Source organism: Scomber scombrus, chromosome 23, assembly GCF_963691925.1.
Source record: "Scomber scombrus chromosome 23, fScoSco1.1, whole genome shotgun sequence".
Taxonomy (NCBI): Eukaryota; Metazoa; Chordata; class Actinopteri; order Scombriformes; family Scombridae; genus Scomber; species Scomber scombrus.
The window spans coordinates 18,029,178-18,044,047 of NC_084992.1; the positions used below are offsets into that span (position 1 = coordinate 18,029,178).

At 38.6% G+C, this 14,870-nt stretch overlaps 1 protein-coding gene across 1 annotated transcript; it reads left to right on the plus strand.

Annotated features, from left to right (window-relative positions):
- Window positions 1–7,865: 7,865 nt before the first annotated feature.
- On the plus strand, window positions 7,866–14,870 carry LOC134005573 (up-regulator of cell proliferation-like; the record flags this gene model as incomplete). The annotated part of the gene is made up of 1 exon (XM_062444496.1): window positions 7,866–14,870. A coding segment is annotated over one exon (4,644 nt), but the record flags the coding sequence as incomplete, so codon positions are not given.

The following is a 14,870-nucleotide window of genomic DNA, read 5'->3' on the forward strand; positions in this document are numbered from 1 at the left end:
GAGACTACTGACATTCATTCCTCAAGTGATTTTGATCTTACAGAAATGTACTTCCTCCTCCTTACATTGATTTATCATCCTGTCATGGATGTCACAACATACCATATAAGATGAATAGGTTGAAGATATTGTCAGTGCACAGAGATATTTTACCACAAGAGTTTGCAAAAGAGACATACACGAAAATCACTGCATGCACTGCTCACCTCTGCCTAAACCTTTGTGAAATTTGTAACATTTTATCCTTTTAGTTGCATTCTGATGAAGACACTTTTTACTTTAAACTTTTGTATACAGTTAGCTAACACATTATGAGCACATGTCACAACATTACAATCATTAAATCTGAGTTTGCTTTGTATGATTTTGTGCGACCAATTAATTTCATTCTATTTTAATTGAATAGTTGTACACAATTAATTAAAAAGCATCAAAGTAACAGTGAAGTATCTGATGCCAAATATTTAATGTTTTAAATAAAAACGCCAATATATTTGATGATGTTTAAGTGTATGCAGGATAGAGATGTTTTTTAGTGATTAATATGTCTTTTACTTTACTTTGAATATATTCATCTGTTTGTGAAGTTTTTGGTGTCAAATATTAATTTTGTTCTTAATGAGTAAAAAGAATATTTAGTCCATATATCATCATATATACATGACTAAGTATTAAAATCTAATAGTGATATGTGTTTTTCAAACTCACAATTCAGAATAGCTTTGTTTTGTTGCTGTTATGTTACTAGTGCCATGTATTTACATTTTTAAATGAATTAAAATATTAGCATGTATGTGGTATTGTCATAATGTACCATAGACTATGTGATTTCATTGCTTACTTATGTTAACTGATTAAATAAAGTGACAAAATCAGTAATGAATGTCTTTGTTTAATTTAAAGTCATATCACATGTGGCATAGCACATCATGAGATGTGAGTCATGTAAATGTATTTCAGGTGTATTAACATAAGAATATACTTAAATCCAGCCCCTGCTGAGTGAGCCACAGGGCTTCAGTGAGTCACTGAACTGCAGTTTTTATCCTTATAACACATAAGCAGAAATTAGGTATTTTACATTGATGGTAAGATTTTAAGGTAGAGCACAATGTTCAATCATTCAGGGAGAGGCAGTAGAGATGCTGGACTCTTGGTACCTTGAGATGCAGCTCAACAATAAACTAGTGACATGACACCAATGCCCTCTTCAGGAAGTGTCAGTGGGAGATGTCCTTCCTGAGGAAACTGAGATATGTCAGTGTGCGCAACAGAGGTGGCATCAAGACTGGTGGTGGCAGAAAAGACTAAATAAACAGGTACAAAAGGGCCAGCTCTGTGGTCAGGTTGTAACTGAGCAGTAATTGAAGAAGTTAATAAAGTTGTTATAATTCCCAAGTCTTTGACACTCTTTAAAAATTGTAGCATAATTACTTCAATTAAAAATTAGAGCTTCAGTCAAATAATGCCTAACAAATGCCAAAAACGGGTGACAGCAGGCAGAAAAAATGAAATCACTAAATCATCCCTCCCCCAGGGTGTGTAATAAGAAACTAGGAGCAGGAAAAGTTGAGTTATAAAACATAAACTGATAATGTATAATATAAAGTCCTGTAATGTTTAATACTCATATATGAATGAAATCTACAGTTGTATGACCAGAAAGGTCCATATTTTAGTTGTCTCTTATATGTGATTTTCATCAAATCTGTGTATCTGTCTATGAAAACAAGCCGTTTGCCCTTATTATTGCCAACATAACATTTCATTTAGTACATGTTTAAGTTCAAACCCTTTATAATATGATATTAGAAAATCTACTAGAGGCACACAGGTTAATTCAGGTATTTCAAAATCCCTTGCAGTTAAGTTTCCTTTTATTGTCACTGAGATAATCATACAGTACACTGTTTTTGGGAAATCTAATAGATTGATCATACCCCACTGTCGGATAAAAACCCAATGCCATTCACACACACACACACACACACACACACACACACACACACACACACACACACACACACACACACACACACACACACACACACACACACACACACACACACATACATATACAGTACACATACATTGATAAATACACACAAATAACTACACTCTCTCACACTCTGGCACTAAGAATGCAGCATAAATGATTTATTGACACCTTACTATGATTTGCACATCCCAAGACACAGAGCTTCTACCTTATTTGGACATAGGCCAAAGCAAAGGAAGAGCAATGGGCCTGCAAATAAGGGATGAATTCTACAAAACACACACAGTTAACGGGTGAAAGCCATGATTGTCTTACTCCAATCTAACAATATTGTCTTAAAATGATAACTAACCAACTATTTGATTCTTCTTTACTTTTACCCTCATTTAACTGAAGTCTAAGATGCAACACTTCAGTCTGGTTTATGACCACTGCTATCCGACTGCACAATAGCAACTGTGACCCCAAACCAAGTCAGGTGTGACCTCCCTCCACTCCTCTTTTTCAACTATACACTGGCTTACATACCATCCCTATTTACATATATTGAACCCAGTAGGAACTGCAATGATTATTGAAATGCACTTCATGACCCCTATGGCTTTCATTATATAAGCATTACTACTTCAACTATTAAATGTCTTACCCCACACCACAGAAATATTCAACAATTCTACTGTAAAATAACATAATATACTGTTCTTTGTTCTGTTCTGCGTACTGTTCAATGAACCGCTCTGTCTTACAGCGCAGTGAGATCAGCCTCCCACTGCCAGAATTGCTCCCCTGCACTTTGAAGGTGTTGTATAGAGGGTGTTTGGGGTTGTTCATTATGGCTTTTACCTTTTCATTACATACATCAAATGACCTCAGTCTGTGGAGGAAGAAGTGGCGTTTTTATGAGTTTTTGTGAATCATACACTCTTAAAGTCAGCAGCAACATTTACTGCTGGCAATAAAGACCATGAAAACAGTTAACACTTTTATATTAGATTAGATTCAGCTTTATTGTCAATGTACAAAATACAAGTACAACAAAATGCAGTTTTGCATCCAATCAGAAAGTGTGAAGGTAAGGATAAGATGCTGGTGCTGCAATATTATAATACATTTATTGTCAACAATATAACATTTCCTGGCAGGAGACAGTGAGGGTCATAGCCAAGGACGTGACCCTTCACTATCAGGTGTTATAGTACAGTGATAACTTTCTGGCTGGAGTCAATGTAGAACATAATATATCATAACAACATAATTCAAAGAGTCAAAGGTGCTAATTTTACAGGGTATTATCATCATATGTCTGCAACAGCTGACAAGTAACCAAGCCTTCAAGTTAAATGAAGTGATGTGTCAGTGAAATGATGACACCCCCCAGTCCTCTTGCAGGGTCCAAAAGTCTGAACCCACTTGAATATTAAAGACTCAGACTTTTGTAAAACTGTCTGACTCCACACCACAGAACGAAAGAACCACTCTACTATTCTACTGTAAAATAACATAATATATACTGTTCGTCATTCTCTTTTTCATTGTGATGAATGCAATTCAGTCTTATTTTTATCTTATTTTAACAGCTGGTAATTTAATATGTTATACCTTAATTAAGTATTCTTCGTCCAAGTTTGTTTTCATTACATATGTGGGAACATTTTCATGCTAAGGATAAATTGTATATTCCCATTGTGCCAAATTTTTTATTTTGCTTGATTACACCTCTTCCCAGGACAGACTGTGATTAACTACCATTGCCATTTAAAGGTGCAGTGTGTAGAATTTAATGGCATCTAGCAGAACAGACTTGGAAGAAATGGAATATGATATTCATAACTATGTTTTGATAAGTGTATAATCACCTGCAAATGAGAATAAATGTGTTTTCCTTACCTTAGAATGAACCCTTTACTACATACTACATAGGGAGCAGGTCTTCTTCCAAGAGGCCAGAGACAACCCAAATACTGGCTCTAGAAGGGCCTTTAGGGTTTTTCGCAAGTTTCACAGCCCCCGTAGGTTCTCCGGTATGCTTGGAAGGGGATGGATAGGGTGCTGTTACTTTAGATTACCGCTATAAATCCGTCTAATATTAACCTCAGCAGAGGTCTGATCAGTCTACTACTGAAAAAATAGTGTGCAAGGCCTTTAAATAAACACTTTTCTCACTGTACTACCCATTCATGTCACTTGAGACTGAAGGTGCTGATAAGTAAGACTACAATTACTTGCAATGCAAATACATGGGACAGTGTTTACTAGTAGTTACTAAAAAACAAGTATTGAATGACCAGACTATTCTCACAATGGACATTTTGATAAGATGGGGGGAAAAAGCAAATTAATCTAATTTTATGTTAAAAAAAACAAGTGAATGAGGATTTAATTATATGAAGCCAAGAAAATTCCCACACAAATGTTTAAATACAATTTGTGGAGTGTTCATTTTCTCTTTGTGTAAGTATTGCATCTTCAGTTGTTTTTCTAATACACAGTCTGGTACAATGTTGTTTAAAGTACGACAAGACAATAAAAAACAATCAAGGAAGTCCATTTCGAGTTACAGGTTAATGCATTTATAGACACCAAAAGCAGCACAATGTTGCAGAGTTATCACACTGGCTGCTGTGATGATCATCGGGTAAACAGAAGAAATACAGCCTTCACACTACCAATTAATCTGTTAGGAATGTGCATTTGCATATATGTGATTGACTTATGCAACACCTTCTACCAAAAAAAACTATTCATCATCTTTAAATCTTTTAACTGTTATTGCAGTACCAGCATTACATTAGTTGACACAACTGCCCCTGATAATTGTAAACAAACACACACAAAAACGGTAAAAAGCATCAGTCCCCTTAAGTCATTATTGGTGATTAAATATGTCACATTCATTTCAATATTTAATGCTTTTGGGCTCTATGTTTTGGATTTCGAGTCATTTGCTATTTGAATGTTAGCAAATAAGGATTTTTAGCCAAAGAAGTATACATCAGGAGCTTGAGCCTCAAAGTTATTATGATGTTGTACAGCTACTGTAACTTAATGGATTTGGAAAAAAGGCAATGCCTGAAATGCCAGCAAATCCTGGCTGATAAGACCAAGAAAAAAACAGGAACAGCTGCCTGACAAAAACTTGTAACAAATGTTACAGTCTAGGAGGCATGTTTTTGAAGAAATATGATCCTTTTGTTTTTATTTTTGAGGCATTAATTTCTTACTAATACCTCTGTGTAGAAAGAAAAAGAAAATATTATAAAAAAATATATTGAATATTTGAAAATTATATGCACTTGCAAATTGAATACTCACTCATTCTGTCGATGTTGACACATCGTGAGAACATAACATAAAATACTGAATAAAATCAATACATCTTCATTTACTGATCTATAATTATATCTATTAAGAATGAATCAAATGCTATGGAGCTCGAAAGGGACATGGGGAAAAGAAAAGAAAAATTAATGTTTCTGGTGCACACAAGATACATTCTTGTAAGCACGAGAAAGTATCTTGTGAGCACCAGAAAGTATTGCATGTGCGCATGATGTCTGAAAGACCATCCTCTGCATTTCAGTTTGTGTTTCTGTGTGAAAATGACAGTACAGGAGTTAGATATATTTTGACCTCATTATAAAGACATTGCTGCTTTACTTGCAAGTCGTCACCGTTATGTTGTGTCTGACCCTAACACTAAATGCAACGAGGAGACATTATGCATATATGGGTTCCCAATCCCATATAGTCTGGGCTTCCCTGCTTAGGCTGCTGCCCCCGCGACCCGACCCTGGATAAGCGGCAGAAGATGGATGGATGGATGGGTTCCCAATCCGACCATTTTTTGTGTATTATTTTATCATTATTAAGGCAGAATAACTGAATTTATGTCCATCGACATTATAATGAATAGGCTAAAGGCTTAATATTAGTTTAGCTACCTTCGGCTGCTCGTGAGCACGAGAGCTCACGGGAAACCAAAGTTTTTTTTTCTTTTTGCCATGTCCCTTTACGCGCTCCGTAAAATGCAACAATGTGTTGACTTTTTTTTAAACAAACTTTTAACAAGCAGGGTTTGAATTTCCATAATTTAAATTTAATTAGTAGTTCTAAAGCACAGTAAAACTGAATATTGGTTAGATAAGTCCAGATACACATTTTTAGTGTCATTTTGAACATTCTGACACCTTTTGTGCATAAAAGAAAAAGAGGGGAGTAACAACTCAGAGTTGTGTGGCTTCTCTCAAATTTAGTTAATTTATTTAGATTGGAGTGAGTGGAGAATAGATCATTCAGGTTGTCAGAGGGGTCAGAGAGAGAGGAAAGTAATTTATTCTGTCAAACTCTGTTTAACTGTCAATTTTGCTACCATGGCTGGTGGAGGAAGGCACACGTTTTTAGTCCTGTTCATGTCTCCTTGACATGCTTATGTATTTAGGTCAGAGGTCATTGTTCTGTGTGTGTGTGTGTGTGTGTGTGTGTGTGTGTGTGTGTGTGTGTGTGTGTGTGTGTGTGTGTGTGTAGATGCTCCTACACCTTCACCTTCAAAGTTATCTTTCTGTCAAAGGCAGATGGTTACACTAACAATAAGAGAGACAACAGCATGTGACACAACACAACAAACATTAAACAACCCACATCCTCCTAATGTCCCCTTCTTCAGCCTTTCAAACCAGAAGACATATCTTATCCTGCAACTTGGTAAATCCAACAAACCCTTGGAAAAGTGGACTGTTGATGTCAGTTAGCACAGTAGAGGGTGAACTAGCAAGACATGCAAAGCACATTCAAAATGTTAGATTCTATAACTATAGTCCTTTCTTTTTAACCAGTAACTAGAACAAGATTTTTTGTTTTGTTTATTTTTTGTTTTTAACTTATTCTCTCAATCCACTGGCTATGCACCCTCACCCCATGGATGACAAAAAAGGAACATTTCTGGTATTTCCCCAAAGACATCAGGATATATGTGCTTTAACTATTTGTTGACAAACAATAGCTCACCTATCTGTCCAGCACCATGCACAGTCTCCAGTATAGTAAAGGTTAATGGATACAGTCAGTAATCACAGGTTTTAGTTTTGGTCTCTGTACAGAGATGATAGTTCCTGTTAATATGTAATCTGTAGTAATAGCATTTTTGCTTTGCATATGTTTTTAGTCACAAACATTTGCTCCACTTTAATAGAAAACTGTAAGTGTTAAAGGTTAAAACTGCTTTTCAATTTTTTTTCACCTCATCAAATAAACACCTGTGTAAAATGAGTAAGACAGTTTTAGGTATTAATTGTTACTAGTACCGTGCCTGTTTGGAACGGGTCATTTGCATGGGCTCTGGTATTGCTACTCGCAACTTTCTAGAGATTTGCTAATTTTCACACTTGATACTGCATTTCTTTGGTTCATCAGCAATACACCTGCCAAATGGGAAATTGATTGGATGAACTTTTTTTTTTTTTGAAAATCGAAGGACATACATACATATATACAGACCAACACTCAGAAACGCATTCAGTCTCTGATCTTTCCACTGAGCTTATAATATCAGGATATTTATCTCATATCTCTTGACATTATTTCTATTGTTTGTTTTGTGCAATCTTGGAAGGAAATGCAATACAATTTCTGCTTTGACTTTTGTCAAAGCTGGAAAAAAGAACAATGAAGTAACCTGTTTGACACCCTCATGAGTGCTTTATACTTAACAGAGGATACAGGAAAAGATGCAAAATTGTGCATTGTGAAAAATGACCATGGGGTTTCAGATTACATGGATCAATATTACATATGCATTTATTCTCTGTACCAATCAAATTTGGATCAATGCTTAGTACATTAACCCCAGTTTTAATAATCATTGCATTGTTCATCCACAGAGACACACTTAGAGGGCTTATTGGAGGATCTGGGCTTGGACCAGCATTACAATGAGAAGCTTTCCCTGAGCACAATACTTCAGATTGATGAGAAGACCATGACTGATGAACCTACCAGATGTAATTCAGATCTTCCATGGTATTTTCTGAAGAAACTGATGATGGTTAATGTGACAGCTAGAAATGTGAAATGTGAAATGTCAGAGAATACAGAGTTTGATCTTGACAATCTGGTTGACAGTCCAAATTCATGTGACATGATGAATCCCCTTGACATAATCGCTGCTCTCTTTCTGTGTTCTGATGGTTTTGTACAGCAGGAGATGGCACTCAAAATGTCTATGTGTCAGTTTTCTGTGCCTCTGCTGCTTCCCAATTGTGACACAGAAAAGTGCACACTTATGCTGTGGGCCATGAGAGACATTGTTAAAAAGTACAGACCTCAGTCACTGTCTGAATCCAAGGGTTTCATTGAAGACAGAATTGTTCTCTCAGATCATCCAATGATATCTTTTGTGAGACTGGGTGAATGCTCCTTGTCCAAGTCAGAGATTCTCAATAAGCTTCTGAGCAATTCTCAGCAGTACCATGACACCTTTGTTCACCATAATATGGAGTGTGGAGACAGTCCAAGGAGAATATCCAATGGATTGGTTGAAATGACTTGGTACCTCCCTTGTGGGAACAAAAACATGGATATTTTCAGTGAGCCAGTTGCTGTAGCTAACCTTCGTGGGGACATTGCTTCATTTGAAACACAATACTCTTTTTTGTGTCAGACATCTACAGCAGTTTTTGTGTTCTTTGACAATTTGGACTCTGAGTGCAGGCTGCTGACCAACCAACACCAGAAGGCGCAGATTTTCTTAGTGGGCCATCAGAGTAAGAACTTCAGTTTAGAATCTCTGAAAAAAATAGCAACCAAATTGGGCTTGACCAAAAATGTCCTTTTGAAAACTAAACAAATGAACGATGCAGAATTTGTCAAAAAAATGCGGAAAACAGTCAAGGATGTGGTTGAGACATCAAAGATGAAGATGCCAATAGAGCAGATGGCTGACATTGCACATGAACTGGGAATCTTGGTTGATGAAGACTCTACAGAGTGCCAGACTGCCAAGAAAAATGCAGATGCCATCACTACAGTAATTCAAGACACCCTGGCGTACAAAGAGGCCCAGCTTCCCTTGCAAGGCCAAATATGGAAAGAATTGACTTGCTTAGAGAAGGAAGAATTTCGACTGAAAAACATTGGGTCTGAAAACATTGAAGATTACAAAAGCAATCTTCAGATAAAGAAAAAAAAACTTCGGGAAAAACAGAACTCGTATGACATGTCAAACGCTATGACATGCTTCATTGATGCAATATCAAGCACAGGGATAGAGAGGTGCTATTTCCTGAAATGGATGCGGATTAATCTTGATAACTTGTCTCGAGAAAAACTGTCTGGTCTCAGGGAGCAGTACAAAAAGAAATGCGAAAATTCTGAAAACAAAGAGGAGATTAAAGACATTGACAGAAAACTTTCCAACAGCTCATTGGGGATTGAACACTTCTTCCGTGAAATGGGTCAAATCTATGAAGCTTCAGTTTCCCTTCCAGAAACACACCCATCACGTCAACAATTACAGCATCTTCCAAAACTCTGTGCAGGATTGTTGCTTGATGGATTTCCTCTTGAGCTTGTTGATGGAGATGCATCCAATATACCTCTCAGATGGGTGAGTGACGTTCTCTCTCAGCTCAATGACTTGGTGTCTCCTAAGAGCAAGATATTGGTGGTCACAGTTCTTGGAGTTCAGAGCACTGGAAAGTCCACCCTCCTTAACACCATGTTTGGAGTGCAGTTTGCCGTCAGCAGTGGTCGATGCACTCGAGGTGCCTTTATGTTGCTCATCAGAGTCAATGAAGATGTGAAAAAAGTACTCAGCTGTGACTACATGGTGATCATTGACACTGAAGGCTTAAAGTCACCAGAGCTTGCACAACTGGATGATAGCCATGAGCATGACAATGAGCTTGCAACACTCGTTGTGGGGCTGAGTGATATCACCATTATCAATATTGCCATGGAGAATTCAACTGAAATGAAGGACATCCTACAAATAGTCGTGCATGCTTTTCTCAGAATGAAAGAGGTTGGCAAAAAGCCCAAATGTCAGTTTGTTCACCAGAATGTGTCAGATGTTTCAGCACAAGAGAAGAACTTACGAGACAGGAAAATGCTCTTGCAGCAGTTAAATGAGATGACCCAGGCAGCAGCCAAAATGGAAAAGAAAGAAGAGAACAAGCTCTTCACTGATGTGATGGAGTACAGTCCAGATACTGGGAATTGGTACATTCCTGGACTCTGGAATGGGAACCCACCAATGGCACCAGTCAATGCAGGGTACAGTGAAGCTGTGTATGAGCTCAAGAAGAACATAATCCAAATGTTGGGAAACTGCGAATCATCTAACAATATTTCTGAGTTCACAGCGTGGATGTCAAGTCTGTGGAATGCAGTGAAACATGAAAACTTCATCTTTAGCTTCAGAAACAGCCTGGTGGCTGATGCCTACATGAAGCTCTGCACAGAATTCAACAAATGGGAATGGGAATTCAAAAAAGAAATGTACACCTGGGTCACAAATGCTGAAACAAGAATTTCCAATTTCGGTAAATTTGATGTGAAATCTGAGAATCATGATATGAGAGAACTTCTCATGTGCTTGGAGAGTGAAGCTTCCACACTGCTGTTTAAATGGGAGACAAAGCTTCTTGAAAATCTGACACAGTACTTCAAGCAAACTGAGGGTCATGTTTATCTGGTAGAAAGATACAAAGAGGACTTTGCAAACAGTTCAAAGAGCCTTCGCAAAGAAATGAAGAGGTCTGTGTCTAAACAGCTTCAAGCAGCAGCTGACATCAGACAGGGAATGGTAAAGCTTGATAAAGTCAAGGATAATCACACAAAACAGTTAGAGGGAAGAGTGTGTGCATTAGTTGAGGAATGCCGGAAGAAAAAAGTCAAGATGACAGACACAGAGTTGGACAAAGAATTTGATAAGATGTGGACTAAAACCTTGAAAGAACTATTGTTTTCCAAACAGAAGGCTACAGATGTCTTCACCACTGTGTCTCATTATTTGAGAACAAATGTCTTACATAAGGGTGGGCATGCAAATGAAATATTGAGTAAAAAAGACTTGAAAAATTGTGGACTTGAGCCTTTCAAATACACAGTAGAAGGAATACTTAACCGAATTAAAAGCTTGCTCTCCTTTCAACATCACACAGCAGATGTACAAAAAATGGCTGACAGCATCATAGCTGCTTGCTCACAGTATGTGAGTGAAAAAATGGGAAGGAAAAGTAATTACCATGACACTTACATTGAGGAGATCCTTCACATGATTGATGAGAGTCTGCAAAACAACCAAGATCTGAAGACAGGCATTGAGTTTGAAGTTTCCCTAAAACAGCACATCTGTGGATTTGCAGCCAGGAAGTTTCAGAAAATGCATGAAGATTTCATAGAAGAGAATGATCCTTACAGATGTCTACATCAAAACAAGAAAAAGTTTTGTGCAGATTTCAAAGATGTGTTCCATGAACGAGACCAGTGCCAGAAGAAGGCAGAAGAATTCACTAAACAATGTTTGAAGCCTGCAGTCGAAGACTTTGTCAACCGCTTCTTGGGTCCTGACATCACTGGTGAAATGTTGACATGTCAGCAGTTCAGCACACGAATGTTCTTCCAGTACTCAATTTTACTGGATTTGCTCTCCAAGGATGACTTTGAAAACTATTGGAGCTACAGTAGCTCATATGAGGATTATGTGAAGAAATGGACACTCAACCAAATAAAAGAACACTTCTCCAACCCGTCTAGAGTGTTTGAGTTTGAGGATCGACACATTCAGTCAAGTATCAGGAGCATAAACAATGCCATCAACAAGGCCAAAACAGGAAAGAGTGGCAACTTGAAGACATTTGTTGAAGATATCTGCAAAAAACTTGGGGATAAACTGGTTATTTCCCAGGATGCTCTTAGTGCTTTCCTAATCCTGAATAATGCAGACCAGGAACAGTTTGCTTACTGGCTCACAAAGTGTATTGAAGACATGGCTCAAGCTCTTAGAGAGAAGTTTGAAAAATCCAACATCGAAATGAAACTAAAAAATCTTGATGTGAAACCTCAGAATGAGCTTTTCACCAGACTGATTGGATGTGGTAAACAGTGTCCATTCTGCAAAGCACCTTGTGATGCAGGAGGAAAACAACATACTGAACACTGGACTTCTCTACATCGGTCACAGGGTCTTGGTACATACAGGTGGGATGATACAAATAAACTTCTTACTGATGTGTGCTCTTCTCTTGTGACCACTAACATATCATTTTGGCACTATTGTCCAGACAAAAAACTGCATCCTTACAAGCGTTACAGAGAAATTTTCCCAGACTGGACAATTGTTCCAGATGTAAGCCATGAGGCATCAGACTACTGGAAATATGTATTTGCAAGGTTCAACAACAAGTTTGCTAGTAGCTATTCTGCAAAGCCTGCTGATATTCCTGCAACATGGTACAGTATCAAATGTGACCAGGCAAAAGCAAGCCTGAAAGAGTCATTTAACATCAAGTGAGAGACTACACGCTCTGTGGCTACAGAGATACACACTCTTCTCATGACATTCATACATTTACCCTCTTCTGATGGATACTTTTGTTTGTTTTGAATAATGTAGGAGATAATCACAAGTAGTAACATACTGTATATATGACTACAAGGTTGAAGATACACAGATGTTCTTATTTTAACGGAGTGGAGAGGACGCTGGTGTTGTTTGTTGCTATTGACTGCCTCCTGAACACTCACAACTCCCGACGACTTGGCTTCTCACTACAACAACGGCATCAACACCATCCTTAATTTTCTCGCTCCTCTGAAAACCAGGTCTGTCTCCTTCTCCACCTCTGCTCCTTGGTTCACTTCTGAGCTACGGCAGATGAAAGCTAAAGGTCGACAGCTTGAGCGACTGTACAGAAAAACGGGTCTTGCAATTCATAAAGAGATGCACAAAAATCACATACTACATTATAAGGACTCCATTTCTCAAACTCCACCAAACTCAACTACTACTCTGACATAATCAGTTCAAATGAAGGTAACTCAAAGACACTGTTTTCTCTTCTCAACAATATTCTTAGACCTGGCCTCTAAACTGCTTTCTGTAACTCCCTGACGTCCTTCTTCAATGAGAAAATTCACCAGATCCACCATCAATTAGCCCTAAGCTCCTCTTTCAGCACCTCCCCTGAACCCCGTTTGACATCTCACTTATTCTCCTCTTTTCAACTCCCCTCTGACTCAGATATCTCAGACTTCATCCGAAAGTCCAAGCCCTCCACCTGTCAGTTAGATCCTCTCCCCACAGTTCTGGTTAAAGCCTGCCTCCCCTCTGTTCCCCCTTATCTATGCCATCATCCACTCCTCTCTCTGCACTGGAATTTACACTATCTACTCAACAGATTAATCTCCATCGGAATATCACACACACCGCTTGACTGGTTTAAATCCTACCTTTCAGGCCGCACTCAGTTCATCCAACTCCAATCCTTCAGTTCCCAGCCGTCCCCCGTCACCGCTGGTGTGCCCCAGGGCTCTGTCCTGCGGCCCCTACTCTTCATCATCTACCTACTTCCCCTTGGCAATATATTCCGCAAATATGATATCCATTTCCACTGCTACACGGATGACACCCAGCTCTACCTGTCCAGCAAACCCAATTCCACTCTCCCACCTTGACTGCCTCAGTGAACTCCTGGTTCTCCGCCAACTTTCTCAAACTTAACAGTGATAAAACTGAAGTCCTCCTCATTGGCACAAAATCAACCCTTGCCAAAGCCGACAGTTCTTCCATCACAATCGACCACTCCTCTGTCTTCCCCTCCCCTCATGTTAAGAGTCTGGGTGTCGTCCTCAACATTTCCAATCACATATCAATAAAATCACCTGGTCTGCATATTTCCATCTACGTAGTATCAATCGTCTCCGCCCCTCCCTCTCTCCCCACTCCACTGCTATTCTTGTACACAGCCATGTCACCTCCCGCATCAACTACTGCAACTCCCTTCTGACCCTCTTTGGTCTACCTCACAAATACCTCCAAAAACTCCAACTTGTACAGAACTCTGCAGCTCGGATCGTCACTAGAACCCCCCTCCATCCACCACATCATCACTGTTCTGCAGCAACTCCACTGGCTTCTGGTCAAGTTCCGAATAGACTTCAAAATCCTCCTGTTTACATTCCAGGCCATCCACAACTTTTCCCCTCCTTATCTGTCTGACCTCCTCCACATCGCCACCCCTTCCTGTTCCCTCAGATCTGCCTCCTCCATCCACCTCTCTGTCCCCCCCGCCCGCCTCCTCACCATGGGGAGCAGTACTTTCAGTCGCTCTGCCCCCCGACTCTGGAACTCACTTCCTCCGGACATCAGGAATCTGGACTCTCTCCCGCTCTTCAAATCGAGGCTAAAAACTAATGTGTGCTTTAGAATTGCACATCTCACTTAACCTGAACCACAACCTCACTTTAGTCTGTTTTATTTCTTATTGTTTTGTTTCTTATTTACTGTTTCTTTATTAATTGTACGGTGTCCTCGAGTGCCCAGGGAAGCGCCTTCAAATAAAATGTATTATTATTATTATTATTATTATTATTATTATTATTAAATATACCAGTACAAAAGACAAGAGAAAATCACATGCCTGTGCATTCCTCTACCTGAGATTGAATTTAACATGTTTAATGAAAATAATGTGCTTTAACTGTATGTTGATAATTACGCCTTTCTCTGATTTTGCTTTTTATGATTTTGTCTAATGAATTTCATTGTATTTTTGTATGATGACATACACAATAAATCAAAGCAACCAAGTGACAGAAAAAGGTGTCAAATTAAGTATGATATGCAATGTTTTTTTGTTTTGTTTCTGTTATG